This window comes from Euphorbia lathyris, chromosome 7 (assembly GCF_963576675.1).
Source record: "Euphorbia lathyris chromosome 7, ddEupLath1.1, whole genome shotgun sequence".
Classification (NCBI taxonomy): domain Eukaryota; kingdom Viridiplantae; phylum Streptophyta; class Magnoliopsida; order Malpighiales; family Euphorbiaceae; genus Euphorbia; species Euphorbia lathyris.
The window spans coordinates 55,766,941-55,788,364 of NC_088916.1; the positions used below are offsets into that span (position 1 = coordinate 55,766,941).

The 21,424-nt window shown below is 33.7% G+C and overlaps 2 protein-coding genes across 8 annotated transcripts; both read left to right on the forward strand.

Annotated features, from left to right (window-relative positions):
* The first annotated feature begins 423 nt into the window (after positions 1 to 423).
* On the forward strand, positions 424 to 6,120 carry LOC136235284 (jacalin-related lectin 3-like). 2 transcript variants are annotated; one of them, XM_066024890.1, is made up of 7 exons: positions 424 to 491; positions 1,118 to 1,771; positions 2,424 to 2,713; positions 4,015 to 4,227; positions 4,314 to 4,985; positions 5,083 to 5,592; positions 5,669 to 6,120. In XM_066024890.1, the coding sequence occupies exons 5-7, from the start codon at positions 4,407 to 4,409 to the stop codon at positions 5,987 to 5,989; spliced, it is 1,410 nt and encodes a 469-aa protein (XP_065880962.1). In that variant the 5' UTR covers positions 424 to 491; positions 1,118 to 1,771; positions 2,424 to 2,713; positions 4,015 to 4,227; positions 4,314 to 4,406; the 3' UTR covers positions 5,990 to 6,120. The 2 variants fall into 2 exon arrangements, with proteins under 2 accessions (XP_065880962.1, XP_065880961.1); XM_066024889.1 differs by lacking the exons at positions 424 to 491; positions 1,118 to 1,771; positions 2,424 to 2,713 and adding an exon at positions 3,457 to 3,933.
* A 4,787-nt stretch (positions 6,121 to 10,907) lies between these two features.
* LOC136235283 (jacalin-related lectin 3-like) lies at positions 10,908 to 19,505 on the forward strand. Of its 6 annotated transcripts, none has more exons than XM_066024885.1 (11): positions 13,666 to 13,928; positions 14,041 to 14,147; positions 14,254 to 14,448; positions 14,576 to 14,730; positions 16,007 to 16,103; positions 16,178 to 16,390; positions 16,736 to 17,194; positions 17,290 to 17,517; positions 17,615 to 17,983; positions 18,075 to 18,293; positions 19,067 to 19,505. In XM_066024885.1, the coding sequence occupies exons 5-11, from the start codon at positions 16,101 to 16,103 to the stop codon at positions 19,361 to 19,363; spliced, it is 1,788 nt and encodes a 595-aa protein (XP_065880957.1). In that variant the 5' UTR covers positions 13,666 to 13,928; positions 14,041 to 14,147; positions 14,254 to 14,448; positions 14,576 to 14,730; positions 16,007 to 16,100; the 3' UTR covers positions 19,364 to 19,505. The 6 variants fall into 6 exon arrangements, 4 of the variants coding, with proteins under 4 accessions (XP_065880960.1, XP_065880957.1, XP_065880958.1 ...); XM_066024886.1 differs by having other exon boundaries at positions 14,576 to 14,677; XM_066024888.1 differs by lacking the exons at positions 13,666 to 13,928; positions 14,041 to 14,147; positions 14,254 to 14,448; positions 14,576 to 14,730; positions 16,007 to 16,103 and adding an exon at positions 10,911 to 12,882 and having other exon boundaries at positions 16,187 to 16,390.
* Positions 19,506 to 21,424: the final 1,919 nt, after the last annotated feature.

Below are 21,424 nucleotides of genomic sequence, written 5' to 3' on the forward strand. Positions count from 1 at the left end.
AAGAAATACTAGGTACTAGGATGAGGATTGGATACAACCACAAGTTATCAAAATCATCCCCAAGTATTGCATTGCATTTTGTATATTATTTTAAAATAAAGAACTTAAGATATTTGTTAGAATTTATGTTATTTATTTCTAAGTAGGAATTCAATTTTTTTTTATTAAATTTCTAATTTTATTTTTGGAAGTAGATTCATATTAGTTGGATTTGAAATTTCAAATCCAAATGGGTTAAACTAGTCATGGATCGAGTATTTTTAGATGGAAGTCTGTTAACTCCGGTCTAAGCCCGTTCAACCCCGGCCCATGAATGTATACGCCTAAACTAAACTCTGTCGTTTTGACTTTTGCGCTGGATAATTAGATTTTCTACCAAAATTTTTTTAGATAATTAGATTTAGACAATTCTTCCCCAAGTCAATTCCCAAACGCTACTTGTCTATTCCCTACCACCGGTCCACTTCGTGAGAAGTGAAAAGGAATTTAAGGTTTGTAATCCCTAAATCTCTAACTCTTTGTTTCTATCATGCTTTGAATTTTCATGTTTAGCACCCTGTTGCTTTTGACTGAGTAAACGTGCAGCTTTGAGTGTTTATGTACATAACCTTTGAGAAGATTATAAATTTAGAATCTAGCTTTTGGTGGTCAAGTTTAGAGCTTCTTTTTTGTGTGAATTTCAACTACAGTTTTTTAGTTAACTGATGACGGTGCATGAATTATGATTGTTGCATTTATCTTTTTTGGGGTTACTGAAGTAACAAAACCTATATGTTAAGGAATGTTGAAAATGCTTCAAATTAGGTATACTTTTGAGATTGGGGATAAATAAGATTGAATTTTAGAACATTGGTCATCATGAAATGGAAAGCTTAATGTATTTCGGTTATATCTGTGCGGAACCAAACTGAATCAATGGTCCATTTGTGTTCGGTTATAACACAAAATTCAATCTGGTTTGGTTCCTTATCTTCAAAAAAATTTCTATTGGGTTAGTTTTGTAGTTCTGTTCGTTAAGAACCAAACTAACAAATGTTCAGTACTTGCTTGATAACTTTTAACAATTTTACGAGGCTGTACATACATACTGTCTTTAACTTTTACCAATGTCTATCAGATCACTGGCAAAAATTGGATATGCTGCCTATCACTTTTACCAAGTGCTAAAGATGTGTCCCCTAAGAGCTGATCTATATCAACCAACTCTTCTTTGACAGCTAGTGATATAGATCAGCTCTTGGGAGACACATCTTCAAAATATGGGATTAGTTCTACAAGTGTTGGTTGATAACCACTCCAATGTCAACCAGAAGAAATTGTTCATGAATATCACAAATTCAGCCTATCAAAGTATTATTTGGCCAGAAAGTGGGAAGAGACATCACCTATATCCGATGCTATACTTTACTGTAATGGGAGAACAATATTTGCATAATAAGAGATAGTTGAAAGGATCTAGATGCACTCCATTCACCAAATAGCTATGTTGCATGGAAACTCCTCTTTAGTAGTGTTTCTGTGTCCGTGTCCGTTTTCGTTTGAAGACTATTTGTGAAGGTTATGTTTTAGAAATGATGTTTTTGTGCAACATAGCCATTAGCAGTATAGTAACTAGTTTTCAGAGCAGCCGGAACGTAAATCCCATGCCTTCAAAATGTACAAGTGATTCAAAATATGAAGACTAATGCTGAAGTTCCAATGTTCAGCCACCAAGTTGTTACACTCCCAAATGCAATTTGATGAAGCTAATAGTACTACTTGTGCTTATGAGGTATGAGTTTGAATTTTTTTTAAGATAATAGTTATGTAATTATATCTTATATTTTTTCCTTCTCATTCTTTGGAACGATTCAGTCGATTGTTTACTTGAAAAAACATTTAACTATATGAATTAATTTTTCATTAGCTTATGAAAATAGCTTGTCCCTCCATTGAAGAATTTTAAACTTTCAAGTTTTGCTAGAAAGAGAGAAGTGAAAACATGGAGTTTGGTTTAAGAGTATGCATTGAGGTAGCAGTAAACAATTATAGCAAAGTTCAAAGAAATTTAATCTTCAAAATACAAGAACCTTGTCTGATATAAGTTTTATTTTCCTTTCATTGTTCTTTTACAGTATGAATTCCGCTTTTATCTTAAAATATTTTAGCTTCATTGTGCAAGCATGTACTGTAGTTTTTCTATTTGAACTTTCTGGCATAATATTTCATAATTTTTCTTTTATGTTTTTACTTTTTCACCTTTAATAGAAGTTTCAAAAGAGCGAGTTGGAAGTAGATTTTAAACTTCAAATATGCTTGATTTTTTCTTTAATACTTTTGTTTCAATTGTTCTTTAACATCCAAGTCAAATTGATCTGTAGGTGATTTTGTAGACAGCTGATGTGGTAATTAGTTGCTTTTCATTTTGCTCTCTTCTCTTACAGGGAAGCCACTGAAGTTGCATTTAGTGCAGCAGTAATTTTCACCTGATCAGTGACTGACCAAGTGAATTTGGTCAGTCACCATTAGATCAAGGCTTATTAAAATCATGTGGTGGAGATTAAAAGTATCCTAAGGCTTAGATTTACACCTTGTAGATCTAATGGTGACTGACTAAATTTACTTGGTCGATCACTGACCAGGTGAAAACCACCGTTAGTGCAGATGCCATTTTTGGTGAATTTGGAAGCATTTGGTGGTGGACGAGATGACCCTGTTAGTGTATCTATAGGAGGTAGTAATCTCTAATTTCACTCTTCTTGGTTAAAAATCATAAGGGTTTATGTTTGGTTGAAACGGAAATGCATCTAGCTGATGATATCCCAACTTTCTAAATACTACTTCATAATCTAAACAAAATATGCAAAATTTCTCTAAATACTACTTAATATGAAAATTAAAATCCTGTGATTGCTTGAAATTTATTGTTTTTTTTTAATAGTGGTAGATAGATAATTAAAGAAAAACTATAGATGGCTTAGGAGACTTATTGGAAGGAGTATAGAGAGAAGGTTTTCAGGTTAAAGTTGTCTTAAGAAAATGTACGTATCCAAAATAAATTCAGAAAAAAAAGCACCTATGCCAGTTGAAAGATGGCCTTCGAAGGACAAAAGAATGATGCTCCCTACCAGAATAAGGTAAATTACCCCATGATCTCTCAACTTTGGTCTTATTTTCATTATTCTGATTCATTATGGTCCTGGAACTTCAAAAACGTTAAACAACCTCAAAAATGAAAAAGTTCAAAATTAAAGTTGTCTAGAACCACATTTTTTTATGGAACCACGTTTCCGATTTCCAAAATCATTATTTTCGGGGTTTTCTCTTTCCTAATAAAACACACCTAAATGACCTTAATACCCAAAAGTTCAAGAAATAAAGTTGCTTAGAATATCATTTCGATCAGTTATAAAATGGAGGGTTACTTGATATTGGAGTGATCAAAGGTTAAATGGCTTTTATGTTAGTAAATGGCAAAGTTCACGGACTTTTATGTCCAATTTTAAAGTTCCGGGGTCATAAAGAAAGTAAGACAAAATTGAAGGGCCATAGGTGTAATTTATCCACCAGGATATCATAAAAGTGATAGAAATTCCCTAGAATATTAGGCAGATATTTATTCCCTAGAATATTAAGCAATACTGGAATAGCCACGTTTGCAAATTCTTCTATGATGAGAATATATTACATAAAAGTATTACTGATCAAACAACTCCTGAAAAAAGGCGGTGTATTCTTGGGACACCTTGGATTGCGTTTTCTCTAATCAACAAGAGGGTTATCTGATAATTGGATTCCATCTTTTTTCTGGTCAATATTGGAGCAATAACTAGATTAACTTAAACTTTTTTCTATATATTCCTCATAGCTTCAACTTAGCAAAGCAGTAACTAGATTTCCATATATCATTTCCATCCCTTTGCCTGCACTACTCTTCATTCTTCATATACTATGGTAACTAACTCTTCTATGATTTGATTTAATTATTTTTAATCTGCTTAAATTTATATATATTAATTGCTGAGCCTGAGACAGAGTAATGAAGGAACCAAGAGCAACCGCATTTGTGTTGGACCATGGGGAGGCCAGAATGGAGTTCGGTGGGATGATGGAGTTTACAACACTGTAAAGCAAGTAATAATCTGCCATGGAGCTGCAGTTGATTCCATTCAGTTTGAGTACGACAAAAATGGCACCTCTGTCTGGTCCGACAAGCACGGCGGAACCGGCGGTGTCAGAACTAATAAGGTTGTCCCGTCATTTAATTATATATGTTCCTTCCTTTCTAGCTATAACATATGAGAATAATATGATATCACCTCCTCATTTTTCAGGTGAAGTTTGATTATCCAGATGAATATCTTGTATCTGTAAGTGGCCATATCGGTTGCGTAGTTGATTTTGGTCCAATACTTGTTCGTTCACTTATGTTTGAAAGCAACAAAAGAAAGTACGGACCTTTTGGTATTCAGCACGGAACACATTTTTCATTTCCATTATCTTGTGGCAAAGTGGTTGGTTTCCATGGCCGGAGCAGTTGGAATCTAGATTCAATTGGATTTTACTTAAAACCTCTTGTGCAACAATGTCCTCCGTCCAATATTTTACCATATCAGCAAACATATGCAGCAGCTCAAACTTGTCTTGTGCAACAATGTCCTCCATCCAATATTTTACCATATCAGCAAACATATGCAGCAGCTCCAACTTATGATAGAAGAAAAGACACTACTTATGACTCTGAACTGCACATAAACAATCTGCAGGTGGTGTTTAATAGTAACCCAACCATTGTGAGACCAGTGAAGCCAAGACAGGCAATTTCGGATGGACCTTGGGGTGGTAATGGTGGAATAATATTTGATGATGGAGTCTATACAGGTGTACGTGAAGTTCATTTAACACGCTATGGAGGTATTGTTTCCATTCGAGCTTGTTATGATTTGAATGGCCAAGCAATTTGGGGAAACAAACATGGTGGCAGCGGAGGCATTAGATTAGACAAGGTGATGACCAAAAAAAAAAGAAATTTTTTATTAACTTCAATTTCTCTATATGTCTAGCTCACTTGTGTTAATTTAGTTTATTGTACGATTGGAACAGATAGCTTTTGATTATCCATCTGAAATCTTAACTCAAGTAAGTGGATACTATGGATCAACAATCTTAAGAGGACCAACTGTTATAAAATCCTTGACATTTCACACCAACAAGAGAAAGTATGGACCTTTTGGTGATGAACAAGGGATTTCATTTTCCTCCAACATTGGAATAATTCTTGGATTCCATGGAAGAAATGGATGGTTCATAGACAGTATCGGTGTCCATGCTGTAGTAGATTCTCGCACTCCCTGTGAAACCTCCAACAAAATAAATGAGGTTATTCCTGCCCCTGGAAGGGTGAAAGAACCCTTGGCTTGTTCATGGAGTTCAGGGCCATGGGGTGGAGATGGAGGTAAGGCTTGGGATGATGGAATATTCTATGGGATTAAGAAGATATTCTTGGCAAAAGGAGAATCTATTATATACTGTATTCAAATTGAGTATGACAGAAATGGCCAATCCGTTTGGTCAGCTAGACATGGAGGTGGAAGTGAAGGAACTTCTCACATGGTAAACATTATAATTAATGTTTTTTTTTTGTTTTATAATCTATTCAATTAACTCATTTTTGTGTTAATGAAAGCAGATAAAGTTTGATTACCCAGATGAGATTCTTACAAGTGTGAATGGGTATCATGGGTCATTTACTGGGGATGATTGCAACAGTGTAATAAGGTCCCTAACATTCATTACAAACAAGGGGAAATATGGTCCATTTGGAGAGGAATTTGGGATTTTTTTTACATCCTCAAAGGCACAAGGTAAGGTTGTGGGGTTCCATGGGAGGAGTGGATGTTACTTGAATGGTATTGGAGTGCATATGCAACAATGGTCCGGTGAACGTGAACGTGAAAGCTTCGGAGAACGACCAATTATCAAAAATATTATGAATAAGCTGTTTAATTAACTTGTGCAACATAAATTATATGTCTTCCGTTGCTTGTATCAATGTATGCTGATGAAAATAAAGTATCATCATAGTAATAAATATTAGTAATTGATGAATATAAGAACCTCTGCAAGGCAGGTTGTTTGTAAGATGATGATCATCACTAAGCACCCCTTTACTAACTTATATTGGGTAAGCTATATGCATGGACTTTACTCATTTTCATTGTATTGCAACTAAATTTCAAAACGTAAAATAAAAATAACTCAATTTTATACTTTCTAACATTATATTCATTCAACTTCAATTAAAGCTTTAAAATGACCGTTACTGACAGTAAAATAAAAATTGAAAGAATTGATGATATTCTAATCAATTTTAATTTTTAATTTTCGTTTTGGGGTTATTTAGATGTTTAGTTAGGAGAGAGTGAATTTTTAGAGAGAGTACTGAAAATGGTAAGTTTGAAAAATAAAAGATGTGGTTTCATGGTAACGTTGTTGTAAACAATTTTAATTCTTGAACGTTTTTATTTTGAGTTCGTTAACAATCATTTGGCGCATTAGTTAAACTTTAGTGGTTATAATGTTAGAAAGTGTAAAATTGAGTGACTTTTATGTTATGTTTTAAAATTTAGTGGTTATATAGTGAAAATGAATGAAATTTAATGACCATAGGTGTAATTTATCCCACTTATATTGGTAGTTGTTACATAAGTGACTAGAAGGACTACTATATTTTGCGAATGTGTGTAGTGCTCCTAAATAAAACATATCATATTAGCTTTTGAAAAAGAATTATGATATAATAACATAATCCACATAAGTCATAAATTAAATGAATTAAAGTTAAAATTTAATGGATTTAGTTCATAATGAATCGACACAATTAACATGAACAAACAAGTTAGATCACAAACAAATTGATTCATCAACTTGTTAATAACACTTTTAACCACTTATTTGAATTATATATAACATAGGAAAAAATGCAAATAAAACCCATTTTGATTTGCAAATAGAGATATAGTTGACTTTGATGCGGCCACAAAATGAAATGTTGATGTTTTGATGATATGTTATGTTATTTTTATGATGTGACATGTTGATTTTACTGACGTGATACAATAGTATCTTTATGACATGTCAATCAATTTTCAATTCCCATTTTAATGTGTGTGAAAATTAAAAATGAGGATTTTCTAACACCATAAAAAGTTCAAGGATTAATCAAGACTTAATTAATTCTTTTTACCTATAATAATATAAAAATGATGCACTCAATTTATTGTAAGTTAGATTTTATAAAAATGCTTATACATTGTATGTACACACTATTTTTAATTATTTGTATTATTAGAATTAATGTATAATTTGATAAATTTTTTTATTATATGAGTAGATTAATTAATTAATACCAACCAATTATTGAATGCTTAAGAGTCTTAAGTCATTTAAGGTAGATCTTGAGTTCGAGTTCTAGCATATCCATAATGTTTTAATTGGAAGAGGATCCACCTAAAGGGTCTGTAAAAGCTAATCTCCTCCTCGTTTGGGGACAACTAAAAATCCGAAATCAAGCTTAAACTCTATAGAATTTTACTTTCAATTTTGAATTTCTCTACTTTTTCTTGAATTTCAATACATTTCCTTGTAATTTTTAGTTTATTCAAACAATCAAATTTCAGTTCTTATACTTTACATTTCCGGCCTTCTTACAATTTCGTAACCTTCTTGCAAGTTACTTATTTTTCTTTGGTTTACCTCTTGATACTCCGGATTTTAAGGAATTATTCGGTTCATTTTATTCCTAACAATCGTTTGATTCCCAGATTCGACGCATTCTGAAGTGCTCTTATACTATTAACCAATGGCACGCGCATAATTCTATTTCCACTACAAAAGAGCCATAACAGTTAGTTTAATCAATTTTAAAAATGTATATTTTAAATATATTAGTTGGTGAGTATAATTTTGAATTCTTATTAATTAACGTCAAAAACACAAAGTTATCGTTAGGGATATTTTAGTTTTTAACTTTTTTATATCAATTTATTCAACGGTTGGACATAGTTCATAGGCCAGGTCGGGCTGAAGTAGGATATAATGGACTTTCGTCTAAAAATACTTAATCAAATTCCAACTTAGTTTAGACTATTGTTAATTTAGGGGGCCAGACTTAAAAACTAAATCTCAGGTCGAATCCGAATAAGTTTTTATATATAAAATTAAAATTTACATTTAAAAAATAAAAAATAATGAATATTAATAAACGGGTTGTGCTGAACCAGCCAATCTTATTTATAATTTATAAAATAAATTGTAATTTCTTGTCTATTCTTTTTTTTTTTTTCTGATAAACAAAAATTATCAAAGAAAAAAAATGAGGCAAACTTGGGCCAGTCTAGATGTGTCGGATGGGCTTGAACATTTTCAATGAGAATATATATTCATATTTATTATTTTTTAGATATATTAAGACAATTAATGACACACTTATTATTCCTTTTCCAAACTCTAAAAGCAATATTAGAAGTTGTGAGTTTGTTTCGATAATGATATCGTTGAGACCATAATTTTTAATCCAACTAAAGACTTCCCTCATATTAAGACCCTCGGTAAGTAAATGGTCGATATAGCAAGAGATGATACTATTCCTTGTTGCTATGAATTGCGAAGAACACAACCTTTGTGAGCCTACCACATAAGAATAGTAATGTATCTTTTATCAAACAGTCTGCAATCAATGTTGCCGATGTGTTAGCTAAAGCGACTTGTTTTATGTCAGATTGGTCTGCAAACAATGTTAAAAAAATGGTTAATTACAAATAACTACACTGTGATTTGGCCGATTTTTCGATGTGGTACCTGTGGTATTTTTTTTTGCAAACACAATCTCGAGGTTGTCATCGTTAGCAAAATCAAGAAAACGGTAAAAATTCTGTTAAATCAAAGGGGCATTTTCGGGAAAAAAAAATTGACTTGTTTTTTTTACTTTTTTAGTTGACCTTCTTCTTCTTCCTTCTCTCTCCTCCTCTCTCCTTCTTTTTCCATTCTTCTTCTTCTTCTTCCTTCTCTCTCCTCTCTCCTTCTTCTTCCTTCTCTCTCCTCTCTCCTTCTTCTTCCATTCTTCTTTTTCTTCTTCTTCTTTTTTTTTAAAAATTCTGAAATTCTCAGATGTTCACGTCTGGAATTTCCAGATGGATTTCCAGAATTCTGGAAATTTCTGAAAAATTTCCAGAATTCTGGAAAACTTCCAGAATTTAAAAAAATAGAAAAAGAAAAAAAAGGAAGAAGAGGAGATAGAGGAGGAAGAAGAAGAAGAAAAGAGAGGAGGAGGAGGAAGAAGAAGATGATGATGATGAAGAACAATGGAAGAAGAAGATGAAGAAGAATGAAGAAGAAGGATTGAGGAGAGGGAGAAAGAAAAATAATAAAAAATAAAATAAAATTCGTTTTTCCCAAATTACCCCTCTGCCACGTCATCATTTTAACAGTTTCCATCAATTTGCCTTGATTTTGCTAACGGTGACAACCACAGGGTTATGTTTGCAAAAAAATTACCACAGGTACCACATCGCAAATCGGCCAAACCACATGGTAGTTATTTGTAATTAACCCTAAAAAAATGGGAATGTACTTTCTAATAGTGAAGGCCAGTTCTGTGGTGCGGTTTTTAAACTTTTCCAAGGCAACTATCAAGTTAGAGATAGAGAAGCAGTGAGTATAAAGGAAGCACTAAGTTGATTAAAAAATAAAGTTTGAGAAGATGTGAGATTGAATCGGATACTGGTAAGATACTTAATCTTAGGGAATGACCTTTTAGGTTTACTTATGGTTTTATATTAGAAAAGTGCAAATATCTGTTAAGTTCTTTAAATAACGTTAGTGTCAATTTCGTTAACCGTTCTGCGAATAGTGTAGCCTATGAATTTGCTTAAACTGCATACTCTATATCAAGACTGATGGAATGATTTTTAAGATCTCATGATTTTATTTGTTTTATATTATATTCTAAGTTTCTAACTTTTATTAATGATTTTTTTAGCAATATTTGGATTTTTAAAAATTTAAAATTTGAGTGTCTGATCTTAATTTTTACATAAGGAAGAGCTCAACTTGCCTAATGATTAAAGATGGAAGGCTTAATTTTTAAAAGTTAAAACAACAATTTCCCATTTTTATTCAACAACATATATTAATATATAGCGTCGTTTGGTTCACGATATATTTTTTATAAATATAGAAATAGAATATATATTTCTTAAAAATAATACTATTAATATTATGTTTGTTGGAATGAATGAAATAAAATCGAATAAAAAATATCTAATTTTATTTTTTAAATAATTATATTTTTTTTATATATTTTAAAATTTTAATTATTAAAATTAATTATTCAAATATTTAATATATTATTTAAAAATAATGCAAAAGGAAAAATGTAAAAACCAACAAAATAACGTTAGTAAAAACTATTCAAGTTTAAAATAAAAATCAAGTAATATATGTATAATTTACTTTGTTTTAATAAAGTAAGCTTTATTTTGTTTTTTCTACTATTGGATAGTGATGAACTTTGACAATGTAAGCTCGTCCAATTGTAAAAAAAACAAATTAAAATTTATTTTATTAAAAAAAAAGTAAACATTATGTTTATTTTGTTTTTAATAAATTAAATCTTATCCAATTATAAAAAAAACAAATTAAAATTTATTTTATTAAAAACAAAATAAACATTATGTTTATTTTGTTTTTAATAAATTAAATCTTTGTTTTTTTTACAGCGATAAACTTTGACAATATAAGGCACAGTAAGAATATTATTCTCACTCCGTTCCAAGAACCAATCCGTATGGTCGGTAATCTGACGTGTCGTTTTCCTTTTACTGGATACCCTTATCCATCGTGAATGGAGATGTGGCATAATTCTTGTGGATATGGTGGGAATACCGCGCAGAAACTTTCCCGCTATTCCTCTTTCAGCTCCACCACTATCACTGAAATATGGAGAATTTGATCATACCCTCCGTTGCAAATTTCCCCGTACCAGCTGTAAATAAACAAGACACTCTTTCAGATTTCTCACTGCCTAAAGCCACCAAATCCTCTATCTCCTTCACCAATAATGCTCGCCAGAAAATTACCGATTCTCAATTGTATCATCTCTGCAAAATTGGTCGCTTAGATGAGGCCATAACAGCCCTAGAATCTTTAGCTCAACATGGATCCAGGTTAAGCCCTAAAACCTTCCTCAATTTACTTCAGTCCTGCATTGACTCTAATTCTCTTACTCTTGGCCGCAAAGTCCATGCCCACATTCATTTGGTTGAAGATAAAAACCCCTTCCTTGAGACCAAGTTAGTCAGCATGTATGCCAAATGCGGCTGCTTAAGTGATGCACGTAAGCTGTTTGACCAAATGCGTGAGAGAAACTTGTACACATGGTCCGCGATGATCGGTGCGTATTCGAGAGAGCACAGGTGGAAGGAAGTTGTGGAAATTTTTTATATGATGATAGAAGACAATTGTTTACCCGATTGGTTTTTGGTGCCTAAGATATTGCAGGCGTGTGGAAATTGTGGGGATATCCAGACAGGAAAAATGATACACTGTCTGGCGATCAAATGTGGAATTGATACTTACCCGTTTGTTAATAATTCGATTTTGGCTGTGTATGCGAAGTGTGGTAATATGAGCTTGGCTAAAAAGTGTTTTGAGAGCACAGATAGAAGAAATAGAGTGGCTTGGAATTCCTTGATATCTGGGTATTGCCAAAATGACGAGATTGAGGAAGCTCAAAGATTGTTTGATGCAATGTGTGAAGAAGGGATTGAACCATGTTTGGTGACTTGGAATACATTGATTGCTGGTTATAACCAGACAAGGTCTTCTGACATTGCAATGGAATTGATGAAGAAGATGGAAAGGTCTGGGGTAAATCCTGATGTTGTCACCTGGACGTCTATGATATCAGGACTTGCCCAGAACAGTAGGACAATTGAGGCATTGGACATGTTCTGTGAGATGATTTTAGCTGGGGTTGAACCAAATGGAATAACTATTGCTAGTGTAATTTCAGCATGTGCATTTTCAAAATCCTTACATAAAGGGTTACAATCTCACTCGGTTGCTATTAAGATGGGTTTTTTTGATGATATGCTAATTTGCAATTCACTCATTGACATGTACTCTAAGTGTGGGGAGCTAGAATCTGCTTGGAAGGTATTTGATATGATGTCAGAGAAAGATGTTTGGAGTTGGAACTCGATGATTGGAGGGTATTGTCAAGCTGGATATTGTGGTAAAGCTTATGGGCTCTTCATGAAAATGCAAGAATCTGAAATGCAACCTGATGCCATCACGTGGAATAACATGATATCGGGATATATACAAAATGGAGATGAGGATCGAGCCATGGATATATTTTGGAGGATGGAAAAGGATGGAAATATCAAGAGGGATACTGCATCATGGAACTCTCTTATTTCTGGTTTTTTGCAAATTGAACAAAAACACAAGGCATTGAGCATGTTTCGACAAATGCAATTTAATTTTTTCAGTCCCAATTCTGTTACCATTTTGAGTGTTTTACCTGCTTTTGCAAGTTTACTTGCTCTAAATAAGGTAAAAGAGATCCATGCTTGTATATTACGAAGAAATTTAGAATCTGTGCTCCATATTACAAATTCGCTGATAGACACTTATGCAAAGTCGGGGAAGCTAGAATATTCAAGAATTATATTTGATAGAACATTTTCGAAAGATTTTATCACCTGGAATTCACTGATTGCTGGTTATGTTCTACTTGGTCGCTCAGATGTTGCACTTGATCTTGTTGATCAGATGAGAAAGCTAGGATTTAAGCCAAACAGAAGTACTTTCCTGAGCATTATCCTTGCATATGGTCTTGCTGGAATGATTGATGAGGGGGAGAGAGCTTTCTCTAGCATGATGGAAGATTATTGCATTGTACCATCTTTAGAACATTATTCAGCTATGATAGTTTTGTATGGTCGTTCTGGGAAGCTCAAAGAGGCCATGGAATTTATAGACGATATGCCAGTCAATCCTGACTTCTCTATCTGGTCCGCCTTACTAACTGCCTGCTTCATTCATGGAGATTTTGAATTGGCAATCCATGCAGGCAAAAATTTACTTGACCTAGAGCCAGAGAATTTTTTGATACACTGGTTAGTTTTTCAGGCATATACACTCTGTGGAAGAGCTGAAGATTCTTTGGAAGTAAAAAGGCTTGAGAAAGATAACAAAGTTGTGAAACTTGTTGGACATAGCTGGATTGAAGTAAAAAACGTAGTGCATTCTTTCGTTTCTGGTGATAGTTCAAAATCATACTCAGACCTCCTATTTTGTTGGGTTGAAAGCATATCAAAAGAAATGAAAGCATATGATCTACAGGACGGGTTTTCCATTGAGGAAGAAGACAAGGAAGAAATTATTGGAATACATAGTGAAAAACTTGCATTGGCATTTGCCTTTGTTTGTGCATCTTCTCCACCTCAAACCATAAGAATTGTGAAAAACCTGAGAATGTGTGGGGATTGTCATAACATGGCTAAATATATCTCTATGAAATATGGATGTGAAATATATGTGAGTGACTCAAATTGCTTCCACCATTTCAAAGCTGGGCATTGTTCCTGCAGGAATTACTGGTAGAGTGGAACGTGATGACTGAATATGGATGAAAACTCTGTTCTGGTGCACCACAGTGGTTCATGAGCGTTCTGGCTATTGTTCAAGCTGCCATAATATGCTTCTGCCTCTACCTCCATAAGATTCAGACAATTTGAATCTTTGCGGTCCTATGTGTCTCTTGCATTTTGTTTGAGATGAAGTCATTTGGAACTTGAAAGTACCATCCAAGGACGTACACCAATCAGGTTTACAATGCAAAGGGTATTCCAGTGTACATCAAACAACAATTGTGTTAACAGGTATAGTATTTTCCAAACTGATAGTTGGGACACCGATTCTAGTTGATTTTTTATCTGGATTCATAACAGATGATTAATTTTTCTATTTAACCCTTTGCCTTCCGTTTTCCAGAAATGGGTTAACTGCAATTTGCATAGCTTGGATGGTATTTTGACATATCCGTAGTTTTTCTGGCAATGACTTTGTGCCCCCATCTGGAATGGATTATGTTGAATCAGGTATTACCAATTCGCTATTTTTAGTTGCCACTATTTTTAACAATGGTTTGGGGGTCCCCGGTTATGAATTTTTACAGCTAACTGCAGTTATGTATTCTTCTTTCAGTGAAGTTTTTGTACTTTGCTGGTGCATATGCTAGATTCGGGAAAGGCAGAACTTCTACATGAAAATATTGTCTTCGGAGGAAGAGATGTAACATGTGAAGAGCTAAATGATTTAACCGTCAGCATCATCTAAATTACAGTTGTTGCAGGGGAGCATACATCTTCATCCACATCTCTTTTGTGGTAGAGATATTCTGTAAGAAGTTGTTCCTCCTAGAAGTGATTATCATTACTCTACTATTCACCTCTATTTTTACGGAGAGAATATTGTAGCAGATTGCTTTTTGTCATGTCATGAATTGGACTCATAAAGTATTTTCCAGGGACATGACTTCAAAAAGGTCAAAGATATATGAACCATTAGATCACAGATGAGGGACAGTGGTTTTCCCCGCTGAGCTCAAAGCAGTGGATTGCACAATCAGGCAAGCATTCATCATCCAGATAAAATCGGCAGAGAGAGAGAGATATATATTATGTTAGTTCCCAGTATCTTGAAAAAAGGGTTTTCACTATCTCTATATTTATTCATTCTTGTGAAGTTTTTGTAAGAGTAATATTTACTGAAAAAGAGATGTTAGAATAGGTCATAGTGGGAACTTCAAAAACAGAGTCCATCCATTGAAAATGCTGTAAATCCGACGGAACTAGTTGCATTGAAAAAATTATCGGCCTTCATTAATAGAAATAATTTATTATTGGAAAAAAACATTTTTTGATTTTTGTTGATTATGCTTTCGGTCCAATTTGATCAATTGAGCTCTTGATCAATTATAATCCGCAACATTGAGCCCTTGATTAACAGAAAAGATAGTTGTCAACATCAAACTCAGTTGAAAAAATTGTTGTACATTTCATATGCATCTTCTTTATAGCTGAAAGTGAGGTTTTACAGTATTTTTACAGCTACATCAAGTAGGTAAAAAAAAAACTGATTTTGAACTGTTGTTTCAAATGCTGAAGAAAATAATAAATTTTTTAATTGAGTTTTATATTCACTGCTAATTTTTTTTGATAATCGAGGGTTTAATGTGTGCGATTATAATTGATTGAGGGTTCAATGCATCAAATTGAAAGATTAATAGCTTAATCAACAAAAATCGAATAGATGAGGGATCTGAAGATGCTTTTTTCCTTTATTATTTTCATAAATCGGACTCACTTATATCAGTGATAGCTGATGTATCAAGTGAGTTTACGTTTAGACTTTATATTGTTGAAAGAACCCATTTAAAGGAACAATCTATAATAGATTCTCCACCTCATTTGTGTGCCCATACCCCACCATAAAATTCTTTGAAAAGGAAAATTTCTGTACGTAGGTGGCTATTAGCAGGGAATAATTAAAAGCAATTCTACAATATCTTTTCCAGGGGATATTTGATTGTTGTTTGCTTCACGATATTTCTATAATCACATAGTTTATTGCTAGTAATAGTATAGTGATTATTAGAATATGTAAAAGCTTAATTATTTGAAGCAAGGAATACACGGCTTAGCTGTTTGCATTTCCATGCACTGACCAAACTGCACGGTATTTAATAAACAATGAGAAAGAAAACCAATATATGATGGTTATAAATTCATGGAATTGTTTGTCATGATGGTGAATTCTTATCTTTGTTGGATCTGATTCTCGTCTCTTCAATTGCTTCCCTTGGTAGTGGAATGGAGAATTTGCTTCTGAAAAAGTTAGCTATTTTATACAAACTTCCACTCACCAAATACATCCTTTTCCTTCTCATAAATGCCAGGTTTTTATCTTCCCTTGTGCTTCCTGTGACACTAAACCCACTTCCTGAGCTCTTCACTCTTGATCTTCTCCAAGCCTTAGGTCTACACTGACAAATGGTAAAAAGTTCTTAAATATAATTTGATGCTTTTTATTTGAAGTTGTTGTGCTGGGCTAACAAATCTCCCTGCAGAGCTGTGAGGACATCGAGAAGAAACCCATAGCTGTAGGGCCTTGGGGTGGTCAGGACGGACAACAGTGGGATGATGGTGTATACTCCACGGTTAGGCAATTGGTGATATCTCATGGTCCAGGTATTGACTCTATCCAGATTGAGTATGATAAGAAAGGTACTTCCATATGGTCAGAGAAACATGGTGGACATGTAGGCAACAAAGTAGACAAGGTAAGTAACAAGTCATGATCTATGAAATTGTTTCTTTGCCATTTACCTATTTGTCATATTAGACACCGCTAGATGTGCCTAAAATGTTGCTAGATGTGTGTTGCACTACTTTGGTTGTTGCTATGATTTAGGATTATGCATTACTTTCACATTTAAGTGTCTGTAGAACTTTGTTTAAGTGAGAACAAAAAAATATGAGAATTTCAGTATATATTCACTCCATTCTTCTTCTTTTTTAGATCTTTCTTACTGCTATGCTTTTGTTGTTTTCTTGTTTGAACCCAAACAGACACCAATCGAATTTTTTGAATGTATTATTTATGCCAAAGAATTCAATTTTCTCAGGTCAAGCTTGAATATCCAAATGAGTATCTTACTTCCATCCATGGACACTATGGTAACGTAAATGGATGGGGGCCTGTATTTGTTCGTTCACTTACTTTCCAAAGCAATAAGAGAACATATGGACCCTTTGGCGTTGAACAAGGAACAAACTTCTCTTTTCCCATGACTGGAGGCAGGATTGTTGGTTTTTATGGCAAGAGTGGCTGGTTTCTTGATGCAATTGGTATATACCTGAAGCCTTCTCAGCAGCAGAAGAGCTCCAAATCTCTTGTTCAAGCAAAGAGTTTTGTCAACAGTGGGACGGAAAATATGGGCTACTCTGTGATACAAGGAAGTGCAGGCAACAATTATGACATAGTTGTTGCTGTGAGGCAGAAAGAGGAATTTGGCAGCCCTATGCAAAGTAAACCTCGTAAACACATTTCTTTTGAATCTGGTGATTCAGGAATTAATGACAAGGTGAGGATCTAGAGTCTCCAAATTTATGCTCAATTCATATATTTTTTCATTTTTTATATCCTACGAGTTCTAAACCAATAGCCTGAATATTCCAGACACCGAGAATCGAAAGTCTGCCTTCAAAAGTTGATGGGGTGATAACATATGGTCCCTGGGGAGGTATTGGTGGCTCCCGTTTCGATGATGGAATTTACACAGGAATCAGGCAAATTTATCTGTCGCGCAATGTTGGAATTGTATATATGCGAGTTCAGTATGATCGTGATGGGGAAGCTGTTTGGGGAAGCAAACATGGAGGAACTGGAGGGTTTAAAACTGACAAGGTGACTCCACCTATTCTATATGTATAGTTCCTCTTACTGAAAAATTGTTTCTTGGCTTTATAATGTTCTTGTTATCTTCTTGATGCCCTTTCTGCAGATAACTTTTGATTATCCATACGAAATTCTCACACACATATCAGGGACCTATGGTCCTCTAATGTACATGGGACCTAACATTATGAAGTCACTCACTTTCTACACCAACAAGGGGAAGCATGGGCCATTTGGGGAAGAACAAGGTCCCTCTTTCTCAACCAAACCATATGAAGGAAAGATTGTTGGGTTCCATGGAAAGGAGGGTTTTTTCTTAGACGCCATTGGTGTGCAAGTGCTGGAAGGAAAAGTGAAACCTGCCAAGCATTATCTTTCTGATGCAATTGTCAAAACAGAATCAGATGTTGCTGAGATTGATAACTCTCCTTGGTCCAATAAACTAGTAGTTGCCAAACGAGGACCAACCGAAGAGGTAATACATAATGTCATAAATATAAACCAAATAAGGAAACAATAGCATAAACAATTAATGGGTTCGTTTAACGTTTGTTAATTTTTGTCAGGTTGCTTGTGGTGTGGTAAAAGAACCAGCTCCATGCGGTCCGGGGCCTTGGGGTGGAGATGGAGGAAGACCATGGGACGATGGAGTATTTTCTGGGATAAAACAGATATTTATAACTAGAGCTGAAGCTATTTGTTCAATACAGATAGAGTATGATCGAAATGGACAATCTGTCTGGTCTGTGAAACATGGAGGCCATGGAGGAACTGCCACAAATAGGGTAAGACCATTTCATGTTGTTTTGTTTTTTTTGATAATAAGACCATTTCATGTTTTAAACTAAGGATAAGGTCCAAATTCGCTCCTAATATTTTTGGGAAATTGTAGATATATCCTAATGTAAGAAATGGTAAAATTTTGTCTCCACAATTCTAATATAGAGTAATTTTGGACTGAAGTCGGCATTTAACTTTTTGAAATTCAAAAAATAAACCCTAGTGCTTATGAGCTGGGCTTAAATTTTCTTTTTCTCCCATCCAAGCCAAAACGACGCCATTTTTTGGGAAAAATGCACAACCTTAATCTACTCGGCGTGCAATCAACATCCCGCAGATGAGATAGAGGTATGAGAAGGGGAGGAACCACTCCTATAAGGGGGTGGTTTCCAAGTGCACCCCATATGCCCCCGTCTCTGAAGCATGTAAAAGTCCTGTTTTATGGATTCGGTTACGAGTCCAAAAGTGCTTCATGCACTGTTACCTAGGGCTAAAACTGCTCAAGTTGGAAACGTTAAAGATAAAATTTTACCATTTCTTACATTAAATGTTTATCTGCACTTCCGCGGAAGCATTAGAGGTAAATTTGGACCTTATCTCTTTAAACTATAAAAGAAAGTATGGTGACTATTCTTTTTAGAGTTTTATGATTGAGCTCATGATATTTCAGTTTGTCACATTGAACCATTGATCTAACAAGACATTTAACTCATAATGTTTTATTTTTCCTTTAAAATAAGGTTGATTATGATAAATTGAGTTGGTGGTAATTGTGCAGGTGAAATTGGAGCACCCGCATGAAGTATTGATACGCATATCAGGGTACTATGGGGCAGTGAGTAAAGAGGAAAAGGAAACAGTTGTAAAGTCAGTGACATTTTATACGAGCAGAGGACAGTATGGTCCATTTGGTGAAGAAATTGGTACATTTTTCACATCAACAACCACAGAGGGAAAAGTGGTTGGATTCCATGGAAAGTGTGGAGCTTATTTGAATGCAATTGGAATCCATATGCAGCATTGGCTAGGAAATAACAGAACCTCTAAACCTTCATCTCTCTTTAAGATTTGGTAAGAAGTATCCCAGAGTCCTTCCATCATTTGGATTTTGGTGGATCCTGATCATTTACGTTAAGCCTGTACTTGCTAAATTAATTAGTTGTGAAATAATGTTTCTACAGTTTCTCATAATAATACAACCAATCCTCTCTTCAGCTTCCTGTTGGAATTCCCAGTTGAAGAATAATTATTGTGCATCTTCTTCTTATTCTACCCACTTTGTCGGTGTTCTGAGCCCTGAAAATTTGGTGCAAGAGTATTCAAAAAATATTAGATAGATTAGGCTAAAATTCAATTGCGGTGGTGGTGGAAGGGAAGTAGCTAGAGGGTGTTTGATTGTTGCTTTTTTTGTGCTTCTAAGAGTTTTAGGTATTTAGTTAAACACGGAATCCCTGCTTTTTAGAAAACCAGTATTTTCCAACAACAAATGGTAATAACAAAGCAGATAAAACGGATCCTTATATATATTTATATTTTCTTTGAAAGCAGTATTATACTTCTTTCTACTATATATTTTTTGTCTTTAGTAAACAAAAGTTTCCCTCACACTTGCATTTTAGTGCAAGCAATAAATTTTGAATTAATCATCTAATTTTTATATAAGTACATCTTTGGTAGAAAAATTTCTAATAATAAATGCATTCTGCATCCTATCACTATAACAATAATATTTATTTAATGTTATCAATTTTCTGGTCTTTAAAGTTTTGATGTGACTATTTTTTTTTTTTTTTGATACGACCATAGTTATTTTTTTTGTTACATTAATTTGATAGGCAAGGTTTTTAAAAATTGTTTATATTTTTAAAGATTAATATAAGATCTATGATTAGACCTTAATGATTAGCTTAAGTTCTTAGTTTAAAGGGTAATTAATTTATTAGTCCCTATATTTTGACAAAACATACTGTTTAGTCCCTATATTTTTAAAAACACACGATAAGGTCCCTAGCTTTTTTTTCGATGAACTGTTTAGTCTCTAACGTTTTTCTTGGTGAACTGTTTAGTCTCTGCCGTTAGACTCTCATAAAGATTCTGTTAGTCAATTTGGATTTAAATCAAAATCTATTTTAAATAAAAATGTAATGCCTTAACTATCCTTTACTACAAAATCAAATATATAAGACCATTATATTTATTGTTTCTCATTTCTGTGTTCTTCTTTTCCTTTATTTTCCTTTTCATTAGACTCTACTGCATCTGAAATCAACTTTGAATGTTCTTTTTTTTTTTTTTTTTTTCTTAATCGTTCAGATTCGTAAGCATTGAGTTTGTGTTCTTTTGCTTGTTCTCCATACAAATAGATTCTTCTTCTAAATTGTGAGCGCGAGTTGTGAGAGAAAAACATAGAAGTGTGAATTGCTTTTGACTGATAAATAGTAAAGGGTAATTTAGTCATTTCTGAATTCATAAACGATAAAAAATCTAACAAACAAACAGAAGGACTAACCAGTTCATCGAGAAAAAGGTTAGGGACCTTACCGTGTGTTTTTGAAAATATAGAGACTAAACAATGTGTTTTGTCAAAATATAGGGACTAATAAATTAATTACCCTTAATATAACTATAAAATAGATCTTATACTTATTTTTTATTTCTGACACACTCTAATGTATAAGTTATAACATAGACTCATTCTTTCGACCGTTTGATCTAAAAAAACTCTGATACCATATCATAGAATAGAACCATTTAAACTAGGGTAATTAATTTATTAGTCCCTATATTTTGATAAAACACACTGTTTAGTCCCTGTATTTTCAAAAACACAGGGTAAGGTCCCTAACATTTTTCTCGATGAACTGTTTAGTCCCTAACGTTTTTCTTCGTGAACTGTTTAGTCCCTACCGTTAGACTCCAATGAAGATTCTGTTAATCAATTCGGATTTAAGTCAAAATCTATTTAAAAAAATAACTACGTTTACCACAAAATTAAATATATAAGACCATTATCTTCATTGTTTCTCATTTCTGTGTTCTTCTGGTTGATTTGAGTCGATTATGGGTTAGAGAATCAATCATTTCTCCATTTTTTCCAGCGCGGTTTGTGAGAGAAAGACATAGAGATGTGAATTAC

What these genes read in the sequence shown, in the direction of transcription:
- LOC136235284 (XM_066024889.1), top strand. An exon ending in GCGGTGTCAGAACTAATAAG is followed by an intron (nt 4,228 to 4,313) that starts GTTGTCCCGTCA and finishes CTCATTTTTCAG; the next exon opens with GTGAAGTTTGATTATCCAGA. An exon ending in GAGGCATTAGATTAGACAAG is followed by an intron (nt 4,986 to 5,082) that starts GTGATGACCAAA and finishes CGATTGGAACAG; the next exon opens with ATAGCTTTTGATTATCCATC.
- LOC136235283 (XM_066024888.1), top strand. Translation starts at nt 10,978, where the DNA reads ATGGAGAATTTGATCATACCCTCCGTTGCAAATTTCCCCGTACCAGCT. An exon ending in ATTCAGGAATTAATGACAAG is followed by an intron (nt 17,195 to 17,289) that starts GTGAGGATCTAG and finishes TGAATATTCCAG; the next exon opens with ACACCGAGAATCGAAAGTCT. An exon ending in GAGGAACTGCCACAAATAGG is followed by an intron (nt 18,294 to 19,066) that starts GTAAGACCATTT and finishes GTAATTGTGCAG; the next exon opens with GTGAAATTGGAGCACCCGCA.